The sequence below is a fragment of the Scyliorhinus torazame genome, chromosome 1 (assembly GCF_047496885.1).
Source record: "Scyliorhinus torazame isolate Kashiwa2021f chromosome 1, sScyTor2.1, whole genome shotgun sequence".
Lineage (NCBI taxonomy): Eukaryota > Metazoa > Chordata > Chondrichthyes > Carcharhiniformes > Scyliorhinidae > Scyliorhinus > Scyliorhinus torazame.
This window is the reverse complement of record NC_092707.1, coordinates 34,847,460-34,871,813: the sequence shown is the minus strand read 5'-3', so window position 1 is coordinate 34,871,813 and position 24,354 is coordinate 34,847,460. Positions and strand designations below refer to the sequence as shown.

The 24,354-nt window shown below is 45.6% G+C and overlaps 1 protein-coding gene across 1 annotated transcript in view; it reads left to right on the top strand.

Annotated features, from left to right (window-relative positions):
• The window catches only part of LOC140397295 (probable E3 ubiquitin-protein ligase HECTD4), a 561,188-nt gene that overhangs the window by 401,786 nt on the left and 135,048 nt on the right, over positions 1-24,354 (top strand). Inside the window, 5 exon segments of the mRNA XM_072486148.1 lie at positions 2,476-2,591; positions 14,994-15,097; positions 16,987-17,148; positions 18,310-18,458; positions 23,156-23,235. Coding sequence (XP_072342249.1) covers positions 2,476-2,591; positions 14,994-15,097; positions 16,987-17,148; positions 18,310-18,458; positions 23,156-23,235 — 611 coding nt within the window.

Below are 24,354 nucleotides of genomic sequence, written 5' to 3'. Positions count from 1 at the left end.
GCAGCACCTTAAACTGTATGAGGCTGAGCCTCGCGCACGAAGAGGAAGAGTTCACCCTCCCTAGGGCATCTGCCCATGTCCCCTCCTCGATCTTCTGTCCCAACTCCTCCTCCCACTTACCTTTCAGCTCCTCCACCGAGAACTCCTCCTCCTCCTGCATCACCTGGTGCGTTGCCGAGATCTTCCCCTCTCCAACCCACAGCCCCAAGAGCACCCTGCCCTGTACAGTGCGTGGCGACAGCAGCGAGAATTCCACCACTTGCCGCTTGGCAAACGCCCTTACCTGTAGATACCTAAAGGTGTTTCCCTGGGGGAGCCCGTACTTCTCCAGCTCATCCAGGCTCGCGAACTTCCCATCCACAAACAGGTCCCCCAACCTTCTTATCCCTGTCCTGTGCCACCCCGAAAACCCTATAATCTATTCTCCCTGGGACAAACCGGTGGTTTCCCCGTATCGAGGTCCACACCGAGGCCCCCACTTCCCCCCCCCCCCCCCCCCCCCCCTATGCCGCCTCCATTGCCCCCAAATTTTGAGCGTAGCCGCCACCACCGGGTTCGTGGTTTACCTCATTGGAGGGAGCGGTAACGGCGCCGTTGCCAGCGCCTCCAGACTCGTACCCTCAAGACGCCGTCTCCAGCCTCTTCCATGCCGCCCCTCCCCTCCATCACCCACTTGCGCACCATCGCCGCATTGGTAGCCCAGTAGTACCCGCAGAGGTTGGGCAGTGCCAGCACCCCCCCCCCCCCCCCAATCCCTACTCCGCTACAGGAACACCCTTCTCACCCTCGGAGTCCCTCGCGCCCACACAAACCCTGTTATGATCCTGTTGACCCGCCTGAAGAAGGCCTTCGGGATAAGAATGGGGAGGCACTGGAACAGGAACAAAAACCTTGGGAGCACCGTCATCTTGACTGACTGCACCCTACCCGCCAGGGACAACGGCAACACGTCCCACCTCTTAAACTCCTCCTCCATTTGCTCCACCACCCTCGTGAAATGAAGTCTATGCAGGGCCCTCCAGCTCCTGGCCACCTGGAGCCCCAAATACCTGAAGCTCCTCTCCGCCCTTTTTAGTGGGAGCTCGCCAATCCCCCTCTCCTGGTCCCCTGGTGAACCACGAACAACTCGCTCTTCCCCATGTTGAGCTTGTACCCTGAGAAATCCCCGAACTCCCTGAGGATCCTCATTACCTCCGGCATTCCCCCAACTGGGTCCGCCACATATAGCAGCAAGTCGTCCGCATAGAGCAACATCCTACGCTCCTCCCCACCCCGCACCAGCCCCTTCCAGTTCCTCGACTCCCTCAGTGCCATAGCCAGGGGTTCAATCGCCAGTGCGAAGAGCAGGGGGGATGGGACATCCCTGCCACGTTCCTCGATGCAACCGAAAGTACTCCGACCTCCTCTTGCTCTTGGCCACACTCGCCATTGAGACCTCGTACAACAGCCTAACCCACCTGACGAACCCCCCCTCCCCCCCCAAACCCGAACCTCTTCACCTCCCACAAGTACCCCCACTCTACCCTATCGAAGGCCTTCTCAGCGTCCATCGCCGCCACTATCTCCGCCACCCCCTCCCTCACCGGCATCATAATAACGTTCAGGTGCCTCCGCACATTTGCGTTCAACTGCCTCCCCTTCACAAATCCCTTTTAATAAGAAAGTGTTCAAAAGAATACTCTGGGAGAACGGTGTAAACAGACTGAACCCTGCGCATGATGAGGTGGAGTTCACGTCCAGAGTCTTCCCCTATCTCTATGCCTAGTCCCCCTCCCATTTTTCTCTTGTCTCCTCCAGGAGGGAGTGTACTTCCTCCAACAGTCGCCATTACAGGCCCCCACAGTTTCCCCTCCCTAGTTCTCCCGTGTCCAGCAGTTCTTCGATTAGCGGATATCCTGGTATCTGGGGGTATGTTGTTGTTTCCTCATGGAGGTCGTTTTTGACCGGTATGTGACTTAGCCTGTTTCCTTTTGGCAATTGGAACCTCTCGGTGCGTTTTCCTCAGGGTCGCTACTCTGGCATCCGTGTACATGTCCCCAACAATTAGCTTTGTATGTTGTTTGCCGTCTGGTCCGCGGTCATGTAAAGTGTAACATATGAGTTGTGCAATACAAAATGTGAAAACCTAATAAAAATACTTTTTTTTTTTTAAATAGCACTTTTATAGTGACACAGGACAAGCAACAGCACAGGTTTATAATCACCTGTGAATTACAGTAAGATTGCTGCTTTATAAATAAAAGAGTTTTGAAAAATTAGGCAATTTGGAAGTCTGGGACAAAATCTCTAAGTGTTACCCTTAATCCTAACTAGTTATTGTTGCTTTGTCTTAAAGTTACAAAAATGGAGATTTTCGTCAATGAAGCTAAACCAGCCCAAAAATGTACAATTCATCCACTATAGTAAATGACAAGTGGTGCTGTAACTTCAGCTCTTGATTACTTTGAAGTAACTGATATTCTGTTACTTTTACAGAGCATGTTTAGTGATGGCCCAATTACTGGAGGATAGTTTGTTCTGTGAAGAGTTCATTCAGCAGTGTCCAGCAGCAGTGGAGGTCCTAAACCTGGTGGCACAGGAATGCAGTCCTGGTAAGTATTGCTGTTTTAAACTGTGGTTAAATGAAGTGGATTCTGACTTTGTATCTTCAGAATGCATATTTTGTGCCAATATGCTTAAGATACCCAGCAACCATGTAAAGTTAACTTTTTTTTAAATCTCCAGTACCCAATTCTTTTTTTTCCAATTAAGGCGCAATTTAGCGTGGCCAATTCACCTACCCTGCACATCTTTGGGTTGTGGGAGTGAGACCCACTCAGACACTGGGAGAACGTGCAAACTCCACACAGACAGTGACCCAGAGCCGGGATCGAACCTGGGTCCTCGGTGCCGTGAGGCAGCAGTGCTAACCCTGCGCCACTGTGCCACCCGTAAAATTAACTCTTGACAGCTAATGCCATATGCACAAAGTTACCCGAAATTGGATAAACTCTTTAACGAAACCCCTGCAGAGTAGATTATGTGTGATGGAGACAGATTCAGTCATGACTTTCAGTAGAGAATTGGTTAATCACCTGAAGAAAGAAAGATTTGCAATGCTGCAGAAGCAGGTAGAGGAGTGGGACTAGCTGAGTTCTGGCAGAGAGCTGGCATGGGCATAAGACCATAAGACATAGAGTGGAAGTAAGGCCATTCGGCCCATCGAGTCCACTCCACCATTCAATCATGGCTGATTTCAACTCCATTTACCCGCTGTCTCTCCATTGCCCTTAATTCCTTGAGAAATCAAGAATTTATCAACTTCTGTCCAAACCTCCTTTGGTGCTGTAACCATTCTGTGATTCTAAACCAGAGAAAATAAACCTGTAACTATAAATGTCTTCACCTCCATTCTCTTGACTTATGACATCTGAACACTGGTCAGCTTTGTCCTTGTGTTGAATCCCAAGTTTCTTTACCCGTCAGTCTGGCCTCAATAAAAGTCGAGATGGATTTGCAGGTATAACATTAGTTATTTTATTCAGCTTGCAAGCTAAACTTAGTCCACAATGATACAGATAACATCTTGCTCTCTGCAGCTCCGGGACCAAGTGAGGATAAGACAAAGAGCTCCATACTGATACATTCAAATGGCATCAAGTTTCACATACTCGACGCCCATAGGTCATCCTATGTCCCTCCTGACCTGTTTGATCTATTCTGATTGGCTCACTTCCAATCCCTTTCTCCGGCCCCTATCAATCCAGCATCACTCTCGTAGACACACCTCTTCCTGCTTTTTCCATGCGGTCTAAAATCCTTTGTCTATGAACTAACCAGAATCAAAGTGGCTTATTTCTACATTACATCAACTAATATCTCTAAAGTAACTATTTTATATCACATTCGTCATTCCCTCCTTTTATAATTCCATGATAACCAGACTATCCAATCCATAGCTACGGTTCCTCATCTAAAAAGATCCGTCGCTGCATTTCCAATTCCTGGCTGAGCCCCCCCTCATCTGCTTCACCATCATGGATTTTAACAGTTAAATTTTTTGGGGTGTTGATCTGATCCAGTGCACCCCGCATTCTACCCATCACACATTTAAGGATGGCCAGGCCCACAAAGATGCAGCCGATAGCTACCACTAAATAAATACATGGCCATATTTATCAACCAGTCCTGCCAACCTCCAAATCCCCAGTTACCCCAAGAGCCAGGATCCTGCATCGCGTCCAAGTGATCCCGTATGCGATCCATAAATTTAGTGATGTTAGCGGTCAAGTCTTGAACTCCCATGATACACTTGCCCTGCACTATGGCACATACCCCACCCTCACGGGCCAGAAGATAGTCAAGAGCATACCGGTTCTGCATTGCAAACAACCGTAGCTGAGACAACTCCTTGGTTATTGCCCCGAGGGCTCCCAAAGTTTCATTTCCCAAGATGGTAAGGCCACAAATAAAATAATTCCTATCACTGACAGCCAAGGAACCCCCCACACCTCCTAGTGTCAATACGCTCAGAATCCCCCACCCAGCTGAGTGGCCCCGGTTGGGTGCAAGAACCTGAGGTTTTTTCCAGTTCTCGCAAAATTCAGCAGAGACTGCCCGGCGTGCTGACTGATTATACAGCTTCCACGCCGAAGGGCAGGGGACTGGTAGGGACTAGAGTCCCTATAGCAATTCGGCGGGGAAATGGGGGTGACAAAACATTGGTCGCTGTACCATTAAATAAAAAGTAGTATCCTTGCTCCGTGTGCAGGCTAGCATCACAATCAGCATATCGGTTGCGTAAGGACCCTCCAGTAGCCCAGTTTATCCAACTTTGAAACGCCCATTCGGGCCGCCTAGCAATGCGGAAAGCCCTAGTCCCAACAGTGATATGAGAGACATTCGCCCAGCCACAAAGGAGCTGGAGGCCGGCGTTCAATGGAACGCAAGTGGTGTTGTAACAAACTCATTGGCCAGACGCCTGGGTGATATGGCACCTCCTGTCCGTAAAGGTGGGGAACAGACATGTTATATTTGTGTCCACCTCTACCAGCAAACAGCCGTATCCTTCACTGCTGAAGCAATTCTCGTACGACCGGGAATCCCTATTGGGAGTGAAGTGGCTAGGTATGTACGCCCTCCACCGTCGCAGCCTATCGTACTGTGAATGGGAATTATCCCGAGGAAGGGGAAGGCAAATAGCCGGTGGTGCTGAACCCGGATCGTAAGGAAGAGTGACCTGCTCGGGCAGTGGCTCGGAATGCTGACAATGAACCACCGTTTGGGGAGTGCCCCCAAAGCGGTGAAACAGAAAATAACCTAGACACCGCTGCGGGGTTCGGGTAGCAGACAACCCGTCCCTGTCCATACAAGCGGTGGTAAATCTGGTAGAAGAGATTCATACTACCCGGGTTTCCCTCAGTTTGACCTTTAACTAACTTAAGTGTATCTCCCGGTAACCTACGTTCCAGCTGTACTTCCCTTCTCATACGCCCCATCCTCTCTCTAGTCCCTTTCACTTTCTCATAGCCTCTTCCTACGCTCTTCTGACAGCCTGATGTTACCTTTATTGCACCACTCTTAAAACATCCAAAATCGAATTTACATGTATTCCAAAAACAAGGCAATGTCCATATAATGTTCCCTTCCCATCGCCGGGACCGGTGCAACTGCTTCATGACTCCTGCATTCTCCTTAACTTTGACGACCTTCCATGAGTCGATACCATGTCCTCGTATATGGGGGCAGCGAAGAACATCACCTTTGCATAGGTGATGTATCCTTGTAGATTGGTTGGGGCTACACAGATACATAATATTCCCCTTTTCCATGTCCATCGCCAATAACACGCCAAGCGAAGTGAGGCCAAATATCACACAGACGGTGCGTAGCCACCCCATCATGCTCCACACCTGTAAAATAGCACTGGAGAAGGGAGGCAGGTTAGTATCCGACCTTTTACAGTAGTGGAGATGGACTCAATTTACAGTGATGTAGGTGGACCCAAGCACTTCGCCCCTCCACTTTAACTGCTGTGCGGGTGGTAAGGAGAACTTGGAAGGGCCCGTCCCATCGCGGCTCCGACCCCTTCCTAGTCCAATTTTTGACCATGACATAACTACCGGGCTGGACTGAAAGTGAGCTAGGTACTTGGGGCAATGGCTGGTAAGCCGCGCGGACCTGGCCATGGAGTTCCTTGAGCACTTGCGTGAGGGCTAGAACATAGGTGGTCATCTCTTCAGTCATCTGGTGAAACTGAACCAGTCTGGGAACCTGCAGGCTCCAGGGAGTTCTAAGAGGCTTGCCATAAAGAATCTCGGCGGGAGAGAGCCGGGCCGGTTCCGCAGGTGTAACCCGCAGCTGGAAGAGGGCAACGGGGAGCAACTTAAGCCATGTCAGTCCCGTGTCTGCTCTTAATTTAGCCAATTTAGTTTTGAGGGTCTGATTGTGTCTCTCAACCAACCCGGCCGCCTGCGGTCTATAAGCACAGTGTAACTGCTGGCGTATGCCCAACTGGGAGCAAAACTCCTTGTTAATTTGTCCAATAAAATGAGGCCCATTATCAGAACTTAACTGAGCTGGTATACCGTACCGGGGAATGATTTCCCGCATCAAGACTTTAACCACAGTAGCAGCTTTATTATCGATAGTCGGATACGCCTCGACCCATCTGCTGAACACATCCACAATGACCAAAACATATTTATAACATTGACACCTTTCCAACTCAATGTAATCCATTTGGAGCGTCTCAAAGGGACCACTGGGCAACGGGGTTTGCCCCATCCCACAAGGGATACCTTTTCCGGTGTTATATTGCTGACAAATCAAACACCGATTACTGATACTTTGGGCCAACCCCTGCATTTTAGGATGCCACCAAGTGTCCAGCAACAAATCACTAGTCCCTTGAGCCCCACAATGAGTTGCAAAGTGTACACATTCAATGACCCATAAAGCCAGCACATCAGACATACAAGTCTGATGTGCAGGCGTGGTCCATAAAGAGGAAACAGAATCATATGTACAACCTAACCGTTTCCACATTTGTTTATCGCTCTCAGGAGCGTCCTCCTGTAATCTTATGACGTCTTGGATGGTTGGCATTGACTTGTCAGAAGCAGGCATATTTATAGTAGATCGTTTAGTCTGACTTAACATCTTAGGCACCATCACTTGCTGAATTTGTGCGGCTGTTCGCGCTGCACAATCTGCTCGTTCATTACCAACGTCAACTGGGGTCCTACCATTTGTGTGGGCAGCGCATTTAATAACGGAAATCTGCGCGGGCATAAGGAGGGCCTGCAGTAAGTCATTAACTAAACCCCGGTTGGATATTTCTGTGCCTGCCGAGGTAAGGAATCCCCTATTCTTCCAGAGTTGTCCGAAGTCATGAACTACCCCGAAAGCATATCGGGAGTCAGTGTAGATATTTACCCGGCGATCTCCCCCAAGTATACATGCACGGGTGAGGGCAAAAAGTTCGGCTTGTTGAGCTGAATAAGGGGTCTGGAAAGCTGCCACTTCTAGAATCAGACCATCCTGATCTATGATTGCATAACCGGCCAGTCTCCGGCCAGTGGGGCTTACTAATGCACTGCCATCAACATACATAATCATGTCAGGTTGTTCTAACGGAATATCACTCAGATCGTCCCTTATTGTTGTAGTTTCCTGAATCAAGGCTAAACAGTCGTGACCAGGCGCGTCCTCGTGGACAGGGGGACCGCTAAGAAAACAGGCTGGATTGATAGTGGTACAGTATTTAAATGTCAGACGTGGATTGTTCAAAAGGTATATCTCATACCTATTCTGACGAGCTGCGGTAAGATGCTGAGTCTGCAGTTGCCCCAATAGTGCGATTACCGAGTGGGAGCTATACACCGTAATATCCTGTTGGAGAGTGATGTTGGCAGCAGCCTGCAAACTATTGTATATCGCTGCCAAGATCTGGGTGCAAACAGGGTGGCCCAACGCCACTGGGTCGAGTTTGGAAGAGTAATATGCTACGGGCCGGTGCTTGTCCCCATGTTGCTGGGTGAGTACCGCTGTTGAACATCCTTCCAGAACAGTACAGTATATCTGGAATGGTCGGTCGTATAGGGGCCTACCGAGGGCCGGTGCTTGTAGCAAGGCCTGCTTCAGGCAACGGAAGGCCTCGAGTGCCTCGGTGGTGAGAGTAAAGTTCCCCTCTTTACTAGTGTAAGGCGTCAGCAGCTTTGTATAGACAGCGATGTTTGGTATCCACTGCCGACAATAATTCATCATATCCAGCCAATGACGAACCTCCTTTGGCTATTGTAGGGGCGGGGAATTGGCATATTGGTTCAATCCTACTGGGTTCGAGACTTCTTTCTGTGGCTGTAAGTAAAACTCCTAAGAACTTAACTTTTCTCTGAGCCACCAAGACCTTTGCTTGTGAAACAACATAACCCAACGAGGATAGGTGGTTCAATAATTGGATCACATCATCCCTATTACTGGGCTCGTCAGGACTTGCCACCAATATGTCATCTACATACTGCACTAGAGTGGAACCATGCTCCAATGTCAAGGCCTGGAGTTGGGTCTGCAGACATCTGGAGAAGAGTGTAGGTGAGTTGACGAACCCCTGTGGCAGTCGGGTCCAGGTATACTGCTGTCCATTGTAAGTGAAGGCAAACAAATATTGGCTTTCAGATGCGAGTGGGAGGGCAAAGAAGGTGTGCTGAAGGTCAATTACGGCGAAGACCCGGGCTTGAGCTGGAATTTGAGCCAGTATGTGGGCAGGGTTAGAGACGAGAGCATGTAACGGCTGTGCGATGGCATTGATTGAACGTAAATCCTGTACTAATCGGTACTGGTCTGGTTTGGCTGGTTTAGGCACAGCAAGTATGGGGGTGTTACATTCTGATTGGCAAGGGACCAAAATACCCTGTTTCAACAGCTCTTGAATTAATTTATCTATTGATGGAGCAGCTTGAGATTTCAGGGGGTATTGTCGAATGGAAGGTAGCTTTACATGATCCTTAATCATCACCTTAATAGGTGTAACATTTGTCTTTCCCACTTGTGATGGGTATTCCGCCCAGACCTGTGGATTGACATATTCCAACACATCATGTCCCCTGTGATGCTGCAGTCGAGTGTTAATCCTTTCAGGGACCTCAAAATATTTTATGGTAGTGCCGTCCGGCATGACTTGAAGTGCGTAGTCTGTTGGATCCGAATGATCCACTGCCCTCCTGACCATTCGCCCCATATCCCTGGCATGGTACTGGTCATGGACCTGACGTGTAATATGAGGGCTTACCGAAGCTGACTGTGGCCATAACTGTGGTGATAGTGTAACAAAATCGGCTGTACCTTCTTTTCCCATGACTGTGGCTGTAACCTTGACTGGCCATTCGGTCTCAAGTAATGGCCGGTATTTGTCCTCCAACTCCCTGTTTCGTCCAGTTCTGTTTTAGGCCAGGGTAACGTGATGCAGTGACTGTTCAACGTCTAACGTCCACCACTGGCGGGTGATAGAAATATAGCACTGTTGTCTCATCCTCCATGATGTAACCGTCACCCCCTCATCTCCGCACTCTAGCTGTAGCTGGAAGATACACAGTAAATCTCGGGCCAACAAGTTACAGTCCAATCCAGTAGTCACTACAAACTGATGCTCTGCAGATTTATTCTCGTAAGTGACTGTCACAGGTTCAGAAATAGGGTACTCACACACCTGTCCTTGGAACCCTGACAATTGCTGCGTGTGGTCGGATAATGGTAGTTTAAGTGCTGATTGCACAGAAGACATGGCTGCCCCAGTGTCGATTACAAATGAGTGATGTTGATCTCCTATCTGCAGAGAGATAATAGGTTCCCTGTCCGATTGGAGAGTCCTTATGGCTAAATTAGCTAGTCAATCCTGTGGTGGGAAAGGGTTTGCCTGGGAGAAGTCAGTGTATCTCGTCTGTCCTCCCCTTGGTGGGTACCCCCTCCTTTGGGTCGGATAATCTCCTTCTACTGCCTGTCTTTTAAAGGGGCATTCCTGTTGCCAGTGATCTGCACGGCCGCAATTAAAACACGCATTGCTCCCTCTATATCTGCCTCCTCCTCTTCTTCCAGTAGACCAATGGCCCCTCAGAGGGGGCTGCGGTTGTAAAGCTGTTGATGCGTTCGGTGGGCCATAAAAAGGAGCTGAGGGTCCCTTTGGGTGGGTTTGGTATCCTCCTCCTCGCTGATCCACCCACCCAAAGTCACAATATTGGGGCTCCTGCTGATAAACTACCATTTCTGCCGCTTGTTGGGATCGCCAATCATCCTTTTTCATTACATACTCAGTCTTAACCTTTGTAACTGAGCCTCCTTCTTGGCCTACACCCTCCTTCCAATAAAATCTGACTGCCCTTGCCATCTGGGAAGGGTCGTTCTCTGTCCAATTCATGTTATTACATTTCACAGCAGTAACCACAGAAGGTGGTAGGCAATGCATTAACATAGCACAATATTGAGGGGAATTCTGACCATTTTGATACAGCAAGTCGCCTGACTGCCCACGGTAGATTTCATTAAAACGCTCCAGAAATTCCTCTGGCTCTTCAATCTTCTTAGGTTTTAGGTCTAAGATAATAGAAAGATTTATGGGCCTTTGAAATGTGCTATTCAACGCATTCAGGATCTGTGTCCTTCTATCGTCGTCTAACGCATAGGCCTGCTGAAGTGCGGCATGACTAGCATAATTCAGGTGGTTAAGATAATTGCGGTACTCTGCTGGGGTTAAAATCTGCTGGACTAGGGCCCAGAGGTCCCTTGAATCAGCTTGATAAATAATTGAGATGGTAGTTCTCAAGGAATCCACGAAGGCAGCAGGAGATTTTTTTCTATCTGGGATTGTAGACATAATAGCCATCATCTCACTGGGTGTCCATGGGAAGTAAACGTCTATCGTGGGGTTCGCTCCCGCAGTCACTGCGTCAGGGTTTCGCACCTTCCTAATCGGTAACTGTCTCCGAATGTCACCAGGGGGCACTCTAGCTATTTCCCCTGGTTGTTCCAAGACTTCAACATCTCTCCCTGTCACTAGGGGGAGTTCTTTCTCTTCAAAATAATTTGTTTCAGCTTCCTTTGTTCCCGAACCTTGTGGTTTCTCCTTAGTTTGGAGAGACTTAGGTGGTATGCTTAATTGTTTCTGGTGAGGGTCAAGCCCCTCTCTCGCTGTCCGAGATCTTGTCCTAGAGCTAACTGGGCTTGTGGGACAGAGCTCCTCTTGTTCTACTGATCGTGAAGTTGGTAAATCAGGACCCACACTATCACCCAAAAGGGCTTGAGTTACTGGCATATTTGGAATCTGGGGAGCAATGACTGGGTATATATTATTATACTCTGGTGGTTCTGGAATGAGTGCAGACCATGCTACAGGTGCAGACGGAACTTTTAATGACTTTTCCAAATTACTGAATTTTTCTTTTTCTGTCAATTCAAGGCCAGCCATTGAACTACGTAGCTCATCTCTTGTTTGACCCGGGTCTTTCCTGTCTCTACTTGCGCTTTTTTTAAATGCACATTCCTTTTTCAAGATCTGTAATGTTTTTAGGTTACCCTGTTCACTAATTGGAATTCCCATTTTAAGGGCATTGTCCTGCTAGCTGGACAACATGATCTTATCTCTTTCCTCTTGACAATATTGCCTCCATAATCCAATTAATTCTTTTGCTTTCATACTTTGACTCTTTTTCCAAATTTGTCCCTGGATTTTCTTAACCATTTCTAGGTCTTTGGTGCCCCCTAGTGGCCATTCATCTCCCATTTTAGTTCTTAACTGTGCCGACAATTTTCTAAAATCCTTCGCTTTGTCCGGATACTTATCACATAATATTTGCAGTGGCATGCCTGGATCATTCGTGCTATCCAAGGAATTCCCCATCATCTCAACTAGTCCTCGGAACTGCGTTTTTCGCCACTACAGTCCAAGGGTACAATTTTAGCTTAATCGACTATATATTTAACACACTCACACATGGAGGTGAACCATTTTCAATTTCAAATGTCTCATCGACCTCCCATAACCTAACCCAACCGAATTAACTCTCAAATGAAGTTGAACCATTTACAATTTTAAATGTCTCATCAACAACATAGCCTGACCCCAGCCGAATTAACAATATGAAATCCCATCAATTAAAATGCTAATCCCCAGACTGACCTGTGATTTCGTCGAGGCGGTCTTTCTGTACCAATCGCGAGTGACCAGACTAATCAGACGATAAGAAGAGTGGAAAAATCAATGCGTGGTCATTTTCCAGCTTTACATTGAGGGCCCTTTCTTCCCCATCCTCCTGTTCATAATCAGTCTAATTCTGATTTCGCAGTTGGTTCAGGACCGCCCTGAGAAATCCCGGGTTTCGGCACCAAATGTTGAATCCCAAGTTTCTTTACCCATCAGTCTGGCCTCAATAAAAGTCGAGATGGATTTGCAGGTATAGAACATAGAACAATACAGCGCAGTACAGGCCCTTCGGCCCACGATGTTGCACCGAAACAAAAGCCATCTAACCTACACTATACCATTATCATCCATATGTTTATCCAATAAACTTTTAAATGCCCTCAATGTTGGCGAGTTCACTACTGTAGCAGGTAGGGCATTCCACGGCCTCACTACTCTTTGCGTAAAGAACCTACCCCTGACCTCTGTCCTATATCTATTACCCCTCAGTTTAAGGCTATGTCCCCTCGTGCTAGCCATTTCCATCCGCGGGAGAAGGCTCTCACTGTCCACCCTATCTATCCCTCTGATCATTTTGTATGCCTCTATTAAGTCTCCTCTTAACCTTCTTCTCTCTAACGAAAACATCCTCAAGTCCATCAGCCTTTCCTCATAAGATTTTCCCTCCATACCAGGCAACATCCTGGTAAATCTCCTCTGCGCCCGTTCCAAAGCCTCCACGTCCTTCCTATAATGCGGTGACCAGAACTGTACGCAATACTCCAAATGCGGCCGTACCAGAGTTCTGTACAGCTGCAACATGACCTCCTGACTCCGGAACTCAATCCCTCTACCAATAAAGGCCAACACTCCATAGGCCTTCTTCACCACCCTATCAACCTGGGTGGCAACTTTCAGGGATCTATGTACATGGACACCTAGATCCCTCTGCTCATCCACACTTTCAAGAACTTTTCCATTAGCCAAATATTCCACATTCCTGTTATTCCTTCCAAAGTGAATCACCTCACACTTCTCTACATTAAACTCCATTTGCCACCTCTCAGCTCAGCTCTGCAGCTTATCTATATCCCTCTGTAACCTGCTACTTCCTTCCACACTATCGACAACACCACCGACTTTAGTATCGTCTGCAAATTTACTCACCCACCCTTCTGCGCCTTCCTCTAGGTCATTGATAAAAATGACAAACAGCAACGGCCCCAGAACAGATCCTTGTGGTACTCCACTTGTGACAGAACTCCATTCTGAACATTTCCCATCAACCACCACCCTCTGTCTTCTTTCAGCTAGCCAATTTCTGATCCACATCTCTAAATCACCCTCAATCCCCAGCCTCCGTATTTTCTGCAATAGCCTACCGTGGGGAACCTTATCAAACGCTTTGCTGAAATCCATATACACCACATCAACTGCTCTACCCTCGTCTACCTGTTCAGTCACCTTCTCAAAGAACTCGATAAGGTTTGTGAGGCATGACCTACCCTTCACAAAGCCATGCTGACTATCCCTGATCATATCATTCCTATCTAGATGATTATAAATCTTGTCCCTTATAATCCCCTCCAAGACTTTACCCACTACAGACGTGAGGCTCACCGGTCTATAGTTGCCGGGGTTGTCTCTGCTCCCCTTTTTGAACAAAGGGACCACATTTGCTATCCTCCAGTCCTCTGGCACTATTCCTGTATCCAATGATGACATAAAAATCAAAGCCAATGGTCCAGCAATCTCTTCCCTGACCTCCCAGAGAATCCTAGGATAAATCCCATCCGGTCCCGGGTACTTATCTATTTTCAGCCTGTCCAGAATTGCCAACACCTCTTCCCTACGTACCTCAATGCCATCTAATCTATTTACCTGGAGCTCAGCATTCTCCTCCACAACATTATCTTTTTCCTGAGTGAATACTGACGAAAAATATTCATTTAGTATCTCGCCTATCTCTTCAGACACTCCACACAACTTCCCATCCCTGTCCTTGACTGGTCCTACTCTGTCCCTAGTCATTCGCTTATTCCTGACATACCTATAGAAAGCTTTTGGGTTTTCCTTGATCCTTCCTGCCAAATATAACATTAGTTATTTTATTCAGCTTGCAAGCTAAACTTAGTCCACAGTGATACAGATAACATCTTGCTCTCTGCAGCTCCGGGGCCAAGTGAGGATAAGACAAAGAGCTCCGTACTGATACATTCAAATGGCATCAAGTTTCACATGCTCGGCGCCCATAGGTTATCCTATGTCCCTCCTGACCTGTTTGATCTATTCTGATTGGCTCACTTCCAATCCCTTTCTCCGGCCCCTATCAATCCAGCATCACTCTCTTAGACACACCTCTTCCTGCTTTTTCCATGCGGTCTAAAATCCTTTGTCTATGAACTAACCAGAATCAAAGTGGCTTATTTCTACATTACATTAACTAATATCTCTAAAGTAACTATTGTATATCACATTCGTCACTTGTAATTGCTCCTATATATTTTTGATTCACTTTGTACTGTTAAAATTTGGAATCATCTTTGCCCCCATTAAAGCCTGTTTGATTTACAGCCTCCTAAGTGTCATCATGATAATGTTGCTATTTCTTGCGTTTTACCATTATATTGTTTTCTTTCTATCCCAGTTGGGAACTTTGGCCGCATTTCTGCACCGAAGTTTAAAATGGCCGGTTGGCATAGTACAGTTATGAGGTCTTAGTGTTTTGTGTGTGCTGATTAAAAGAACTGGCTATCTGTTACTGTACAGTCTGCATACTTTTGTGACTTGTAAGCACTTATCCATTCCTTTTAAAAAGAAAATACCCTCTTGTTTTCAGGTGAACGATTGGTGGTAGTAGAGGCTCAGTGTGAGAGATTGCGGATGTTATACCGTGACTGTGCTCGGCCCCCTCCTCCCCCACTGCAATCTGACAGGAGACAGGTAATGGTGCTACAAGGATCATGCAATGAAGCCACATTCTGATTCACTCTTGCTCCACTTCACTGAGATGCATATGTTACTCCACAGAGTATTCTTTTCACCACCATCTCAATTACTTTGTTATCTTCTATATCTGAGGCGATTACTAAAGCTATGATTGGTTAGCCACCTAGCAATATACCTGTGGAAGATGGGTCAGTCAACCAGTTCTTTTTACCCTTTGGAATCTGTTGCTCCAAACAATCATTTTAATGAAGTTGTAGATTGGATGCACATAATTGAAACTCCATTACTAGACGGAATTACTCACTGATTCTATTGCAGATTGGTATCACAAAGTCTGGAAAGTAAAGCACATGCAGACAATTCTGTGATTATATTTAGTAATGACTATATTCTTGTTTTACAAGTGCTGTATTTTGCATGCAATTCTACATTAGTAGAATCTGGACAGCGACCTTTCATATCAGAACGAATGCATTTCACCATGCTAAGATACCTCCTGGCTGCCCAGAGTCACATTTAGAATGTGCTGGGAATTTCCCTTCCCACATAAGGGTTTATGCAGTAAATTTCCAGAAGAGCTAATTTCCTCTGGACAATTGCACTGGGATGGGAGCCATCTGACAAAGCGATTTAAATTACTAACTTTGGATGGTTCTGCCAGTTTTACCACCCCTGACACCTCCAGGAGGATTCCCCCTCTTCCCCCCCCCCAATCCTGACACCAGACCTATCCTCCTCCCTGGCCCAACCAATGTCTAAACCCCGACTCCCACAACCCATTCACTTAAGTGCTATAAAAAGGGGACATGTCCCCCTTCACTGCGCTCCATTTACACCTTGCTGCTGGGATTTGAAATTGCAGTGAGAGTAAATTGCAGCCGATGATTGTCACTCCGAGGAAGGGCATCGTGACTTCATAAGTAGTCTTGTTTTAATCCTGTAGTTATTGAGAGAATCTCTGTTTTTTTTATTGCTGCTACCTGTTCAAAGTTCGAACATTTATATTTCCCATATTTGTATTTCAGTTAGAACAGATTCCATGTCCCATATTACATTTCCATATATTTTTGCAATGTTTAGAAACATGGGCACCTGCCCATTGCTGTACATGTTTGTACCACAACAAATACCATTGAGCTGCACCACTTTTAGCCATTTGACCATGCAAGGACGTGCACATGGGTGGCCATGGGTTATTTGCTCAGTGATACCTTTTTTTCATTCTTTCAGGTGGATCCCAGTGCTTTTGAGAGGCAGCTGAATCAATGTAATTCAGTAAGGAAAAAAAAGGAAATATTTTGGAGGCAAACCTTTTGCCAAATCTCACCCCTCATCTTCTAAAGATGCTGATTCTTATTGGGAAACTGGATATTGTCCAGTGCCTCACCCCAAGTGCCTTTCTTCATGCATAAGCTCAACCAGTGAGTGTAAGGAAACTGTTTAACTGCACAAGCCCAATTTGGTTCTTTTCGGCATTGAGCCACATACTTTCCAAAGGAGTCACTCAGTAATGATCAGAAAAAGGTATTTTGCTCATTTTTATTTTTTTTTACCACTCCCTCCCAAGCCAAGGAACCACAAAATCAAGTGATGTTTTTACTGAAATCAATTAGCTCACTAGGTATTTAAAATTGAAACATCCAACCATATCGCTGTGCGCAATCCCAGATGTTGCTTTCACTTGCAAGGGCATTGGAGCAGCTTAGCCTAATCGTAACTATACTTCATCCAGCTCCTTGGCAGGTGTTCACTGTGTTTGATGGGGCATTGTTTAGTGTTGCAGAATTAAAGGAACTTCATTTCTGTTTTGTTTTTTGACAGTAGGCCATTTTGAAGTGGATTTGAAATTAAAAGTGTTACTTCCCCTTTCTTCATTCTTCCAGCCGAAAGAAATAACCTGGTGCCCCTCTCGGGTTTTCCCTCCAGTGCGAGCATGCATGTTTTCGTCCCATCTTACTGCTGTGACATTCCTAGCTGATCCAAGTGCAGGAGGGGGCTTGCCTCGTGGGACATTCATCTATGCCACATCACAGATACCTGTGCAGGTAGGGGTTTGGCAGCAAGTGAACAAGAGAGACATGGGAATCGCACACCTTCTATTAAGCCTAATCTTCGCCTAGGCTTAGGGGCTGTTTAGCACAGGGCTAAATCGCTGGCTTTGAAAGCAGACCAAGGCAGGCCAGCAGCACGGTTCGATTCCCGTAACAGCCTCCCCGAGGGGAGGGGCTTTTCACAGTAACTTCATTTGAAGCCTACTTGTGACAATAAGCGATTTTCATTTCATTGCTATAACTGCAGTGCCACTTGTTTTGAATCAGTAAGCTAGCAAAAAGCCTTTTGGCCGATTGCTGGAATGAGAGAAGAAAATAAATCAGTTTATTGAAAACTCTTTAAACAACAGAAGCAAGTAAATCGGCAGCCTGAGAAGAGAGTGAAAAAAATGAATGGAAGTAAATGCCAATGCTGTATGTTTATTACAGGCCAACCAACATCTAAAAGAGAGAGACAGTTCAATAGATTGGGTGGCACCTTTGTCAGAATTTAATCTCTGTTCAATGATGAGTCTCAATGAGTCCATTCCCTATATTTTGAAAACCTTGTTGCCAATCACAATCGGCTAGCTAACTGTTCCTGCCATCCATGCACTGAACTAATTAGGTGCTTGTCTGTCATCTCCATATTATTCCTCCAAGGGTTAATACCGTTACATAGGTACGGGTGACTGAGAAGTATCTTTATTATAAGACCATTTAAAGCATCTATTGCTAAGGAATTTGGGATCTAAGGAAAAGTAGTGTTGTTTCCTCCAGTTAAAATACTGCCTTACAATTTGTCCTTTTGATATTCAAACCCCTTTATTAGTATATACGTGCATAACTGAACTGTATCAGCTACCTTTGGGACATTATTCATGAGAGCCCTGCCTTCTCAACCTTGCCTTCACCTGAGGTGTGGTGATCCTCAAGTTAAATCACCAACAGTCAACATTCAAAGGGGAGAGCAGCCTATGGTCCTCTGGGACTGTGGCAACATTTACAGTTGCACTGATAATTAACAGTGAAATATTTTGGTTTTATGTGCAGTAGTTTCAAATATTTGTATAAAATAACATTTAGGAAGGTATGCATTTATCCCTATTTAATTATGAAATGCTTGTAGATGGTCAGACACTTCTAGCTAATGCTGTTTATATGTGTTCTTCTAAGGCACCATCATTTTATTGGGAGTTAGAAATTGTTTCCTATGGAGACACAGATGATGATAGTGGCCCAATAGTGTCTTTTGGATTTGCTACCGAAGCTGAAAAAAGGGATGGAGCTTGGACAAATCCTGTTGGAACCTGCCTCTTTCACAAGTATGTGCTTATAATTTGCTATTTTCGAAGGCGAGCATGGTTTAACTGCAATTTAGTTTTACTTGTTGTCCCATTAGGAGAAGCATTATCTTTGTTTGTTACAAAAATCAGGCTGCCACCCGTGATTTAGAAATGGGCCATTTCTAAGGCTTGTTTAATATTAGACATGCATTGTTTCCATTGGTGTGTTATGGAGTGTTATTATTATGCATCTTCTTACTTAAATCCATTGCTGATGTAATCAGTAAGTGCTATGATGTCATTAGTTGTTACCTGTGTATATTCAGATTTAATTGTCGTTAGTTCTAATTTTATTGTTACTGTTGTTTTGATATTTAGCTAGCTGCTCCTGTTTTTGATTCCATACTGTATTTTAACCATTTTTATTTTTATCTGTTAAAGAAGATTGACTTTATTTATTAACAATGCATTTCATCTATCTTTTTGTGGTCAAGTTACCAAATCATTTTGGCAAATAAAGGTGGCACGGTGGTGCAGTGGTTAGCACTGCTGCCTTATGGCGCTGAGGACCCAGGTTCGATCCCGGCCCCAGGTCACAGGCCGTGTGGAATTTTCACATTCTCCATGTGTCCGCATAGGTCTCGCCCCCCACAATCCAAAGATGTACAGAGTAGGAATATTGGCCACGCTAAATTGCCCAACAAAGAAAAATTGTCAATGGGAATTTTAAAATTTCAAGTTTCACCACATTTAACACGCAAGTTATTGTGGTTTTCTTTGGGTCTATCAATGGGTTTGTGGAAGAGGACAAGAACTGGACTGAAAAGGTTGGAACACGTTTTCTTGGCAAATGGGATAGCAGGCGAGGCTAGAAAGTGCTCAGTTCTCGTGTGTGTGTGTGTGTGTGTGTCGAAGACTTACAAGCTCGTGAGAAATTTAGCTACACCACGCAAAACGGGACATTTCATTTGTCGATTTAGTTACACTCGTCCAGAATCAGCACAATCCTAAGCCCTCTAATTGTTCAACACTTCAAATTCCATAGTAATTTTCAGAAGACGGGACAACCGTAGCTAACTTTGTTGCTGAATTGCGCCCGCTCTCTGAACATTTCTGGTCTGGGGCAATTTTGGAAGACATGCTTCAGGACAGACTTGTTTGTGGTATGATCGAGGACGGCATTCAGCGGCGTTTGCTGGGAGAAGCCACACTTAATTATAAGAAGGCACTAGAAATTTCTCTGTGCATGGAAATGGCAGCCAATAATACAAAAGATATTTAGACGGCCAATGGCGGCATGGAGACGAGTTCACTGCACCAAGTGCACAAAATGCCAAAAGTAAAAAGGTGAAGACAGTGGGAGTGCTTTAGGTGTGGAGGCTCACACTATTCCAATCATCCTAAGTTTATGGATGCTGTTTACCATCAGTGCAACATGAAGGGGCATTTAAGGGCAGCACGGTGGCACAGTGGTTAGCATTGCTACCTCACGGCGCTGAGGTCCCAGGTTCGATCCTGGCTCTGGGTCACTGTCCGTGTGGAGTTTGCACATTCTCCCCGTGTTTGCGTGGGTTTCGCCCCCACAATCCAAAAAGATGTGCAGGGTAGGTGGATTGGTCATGCTAAATTGCCCCTTAATTTGGAAAAAATTAATTGGGTACTCTAAATTTATAAAAAGAAAAAAAGGGGCACTTAGCGAAGAGGTGCCGAGGTGCTCGGAGCAATTTGAAGGTTGGACAGGGAACTTTAAATGCAAGGAAGCCTCAGTCAACGGCGCATCACTTTGAAAGCTTAGACCAGGCAGAGGAGTACTCGTATGGCATGTTTAATATGAGTGGAGGACGTGGAGAGCCCATTTATGCTGCAGTGAAGGTCAATGGACAGAAAATCAAGATGGAGGTGACACAGGAGCCACTGCATCGCTAGTCAGTGAGGAGATTTGGGGTTTGAAGCAGGCACCAATCCTTATTCAGGCAGGAATCAACCTTCAAACATACACAATGAGACTATACCATTGCTTGGACTGTTCGAGGTAGACATTGCACATAACAGCGAAGAAGCAAGAGCACAGCTCCTGCTAGTAAAAAGGAATGGGCCGAGTTCACGAGGGCGTAACTGGCTTAGGAAAATTCAGTTAAACTGGGGTGAGACTGAGGACATCATTGAGAAATATCCTGAGGTTTTCAAAGACAAACTGGGTACATTGTGGGGCACTGCAGTTAAATTGTTCATGGATCTTCAGGCTCCTCTTCACTTTTTCAAACTGAGGGCTGTGCCCTACGTCATGAAAGGTGGCAAAGTGGAGGAGTTGGAGCGGCTTCGAAGGCTAAGAATCATTGAGTCCATTCAGTTTTCACGTTTGGCAACTTCAGTTGTTCCTGTTCTTAAAAGTGATGGTACTGTGTGGGGATTACAAACTTACCATTAATCAGGTTACCAAGCTGGACGTTTACCCGTTGCCGAGGGTAGAAGACCTGTTTTCAACCCTTGCAGGAGGCAAGATGTTTTCAAAACTGGACATAAGCCAGACCCATCAACTCTTGCTGGAGGAAGATTCGAAGCAGTATGTGACCATCAACATGCATAAAGGGATTTTCAAGTATTTGGTTTTTGGTGTATCCTCCAGTCCGGCTATCTTCTAACGGATGATGGACAACCTGTTACAAGGCATTCCTCATGTTTGTCTACTTGGATGGCATTTTAATTTATGCTGAGACTGAGGAGGAGCACCTCAGCAACCTGGACCGAGTTTTAAAAAGGTTATCGGAGGCGTGACTGCGTCTGAAGCGGAGAGAGTGCATCTTTCAGGCACTGTGTGGAGTATCGAGGCCACAGGATCACTGCACAAGGCTTATCCCCTACAAAAGGAAAAGTTTGAACGATTAAGGAAGCTCTGGAGCCCAGGAATGTGGCAGAGTTCAGATCATTTATAAGTTTGATAAACTAATATGGAACGTTTTTGTCAGACCCGTCTACAGTATTGGCTCCACTGTCACCTACTTCTGTACAAAGAAACAAAATGGAAATGGGAGTCTGCACAGAAGAAGGCTGTCAAAGATGTGAAAGTGCTGCTGCAATCGGAAAATTTGCTGGTCTATTTTGATCCAGACAGGGAACTTAGTTTGTCATGCAATGCCTCGCCCTATGGTGTGGGGGCAGTACTTTCTCGTAATGGAGGACGAGTCCAAAAAGCCCATTGGTCTTGTATCTAGAACGCTGACAAAGGGTGGAAAGAGGTATTCGCAGTTGGACAAAGAAGGTTTTGCTATCGTTTTTGCAGTAAAAAGATTCCATCAGTACCTCTATGGTCGTTCGTTCACCATATGTACCAACCACAAGTCATTAATGAACCTTTTCAGTGAGTCAAAATGTATTCCCCTCGTGTCTTCAGCAAGAGTACAGCGCTGGGTGCTTACATTGTCAGTGTATCAGTGCAGCATCATGTATAGAGCAGGGAAGGTTCACGTTAAGTCGTCTCCCTTTACCAGATTTGCCAATCCAGGTATTGTATCTTCCCGAGACGATTTTCTTACTAGAGAGACTTGCCCAATCTGCAATGAGTGCTAAATAAATTAAGCAGTGGATGGACAGAATGGGACTAAGCCCATAATAAATAGGTGCAGAATTAGGACCACATGACCCATCAAGTCTGCTCCACCATTCAATCATGGCTGATATTTTTCTCATCCCCATTCTCCTGCTTTCTCCCCATAACCCCTGATCCTGTTATTAATCAAGAACCTATCTATCTCTGTCTTAAAGACACTCAGGATTTTGGCCTCCACAGCCTTCCACAGATTCACCGCCCTCTGCTGAAGAAATTCCTTCTCTTCTCCGTTTTAAAGGATCGTACCTTCAATCTAAGGCTGTGCCCTCAGGTTCTAGATTTTCCAACATGGAAAAGGCCCAATCTAGGCCTCTCAGTATCCTGTAAGTTTCAATAAGATCGCCCCTCATCCTTCTAAACTCCAACGAGTGCAGACCCAGAAACCTCAATCGCTCCTCATACACAAGCTCTTCATTCCACGAATCATTCTTTCTGGACCCTATCTAAGGCCAGCACATCCTTAGATACGCGGCCCAAAATTGCTCATAATACTCCCAAATGGGATCTGACCAGAGCCTTGGATAGCCTCAGGAGAACATCCCTGCTCTTGTATTCTAGCCCTCGACAGGAATGATTTGCAGCTGAGCTCTAGATATATAAATGGTCAGAAGAAGAATTATGGAAAGTACAATGCTTTGCAACAAGTAGTCATCAATGCTAAATCAGATAAGCACTGAAAAGTATTTGGTGATTTCTTAAAAGAATATTAAAATGGTATGAGATTAGTGCAGGAAAATTTGATTAGATTTGGGATAGAACAGGAAATCTGGATTTTGTAAAAACCCTTCCCAAACCAGAGGTGGGACAAACATTTTGCCCCTCTGCTTAAATTTCCATTTTGATGATAGCATTTAATCAGTTTTCAGTGTTCCTCTTTCTGTCTTCACTTCAACTCACTTGTACAGTACTGCCGTAAATTCTTTCCCATTAGGCAAAAGTGGTAGTTGACATTCTTGTCATGTTGGAGAATCTGGTGGGTACATCTGCATTTTTCTATGGGTTGAGTCGATGCATTGACACATTATTGTGCCGTAGTCCTGATTTACACTTGACAAATACATAGAACAATGATTGCAGAGCAGAAAAAATTGAGTCCCTTTTGATTCTTTATTTCTTTTTCTCTTTGCAGTAATGGGAGAGCTGTGCATTACAATGGATCCAGTCTGCTGCAGTGGAAGAGCGTTCGATTAGATGTCACTTTGTCACCTGGTAAATGGCAGCTGTTTTATACAGATTGTTTTGATTACGATACATTTGAAAATGGTCAAAATTTCAGAATTGCTTCTGTTGAATTCTGTTATGTCACTCAAGAATTTATTGATTTTCCCCTCGGCTTTATTTTTTTTACATTTTCCAATTAAGGGGCAATTTAGTGTGCTCAATCCATCTACCCTGCACATCTTTGGGTTCTGGTGGTGAGACCCATGCAGACACGGGGAAAATGTGCAAACTCCACACGAACAGTGACCCGGGCCAGGATCAAGCCCGGGTCCTCAGCGCTGTGATGCAGAAGTCTAACCACTCTGCCATCGTGCTGCCCTTTCCCCTCAGCTTTATATTAGTATGTTTGCCAATTCTTCAACTCAACCCCTCCCCATTAAAGCTTAGAACAAGTGTTTTCAGAACCAAGTCGGTGCTTCATTGTATGAACGAATCTTGGTTTGCAAATGCTGAGAAGCCAATTGAATTTGGTTTTATCATGGCAGCAAACCACTTCAAAAAGTTACAGTCTTGTTTTCCAGATGGTCTTAAACCTTTCATGACCTTTGCTGTATGGTTTGTGAGATGATCTGAATCCTCACCTCTGTTGTCCAGCTGAGTGGGACTGCCCTCACCTGGTTCCATTTCTAGCTATCTAATTGCAGTCAGCGAATCACCTCCGCTGACTTCATCCTGCACCTGCATTGCTTACTACCTGTGGGGTCACCCAAGGATCTACTGGTGGCCTTCCTATTTCCCATCCGCATGCTCTCTTGACAACATCATCTGAAGCAGTGTTAAACTCCACATATAAACTGACATAATTCTGCTGTCCACTGTGACCACTATCACTTTTGATGCCTTTGCTTCCTCTGATTAGTCACACTGCAAGTCAGACATTGGATGAGCAGAAACATCTTTCAGCTCTATATTAGGAAAACTATAGCAAATGTCTTCCGTCCCTGTCACAAATCCTATTCTGTAATCACTCTGAGGTTAAACTTGTCTTTACGACCTTAGCATCCTAGTTTACGATGAAATGAGCCTCCAATCACACATCCGCTCTATCACAATGACTGCCTATTTTCACCTCCATAGGATTAACACTGCTACTCATCCTCGCCCATG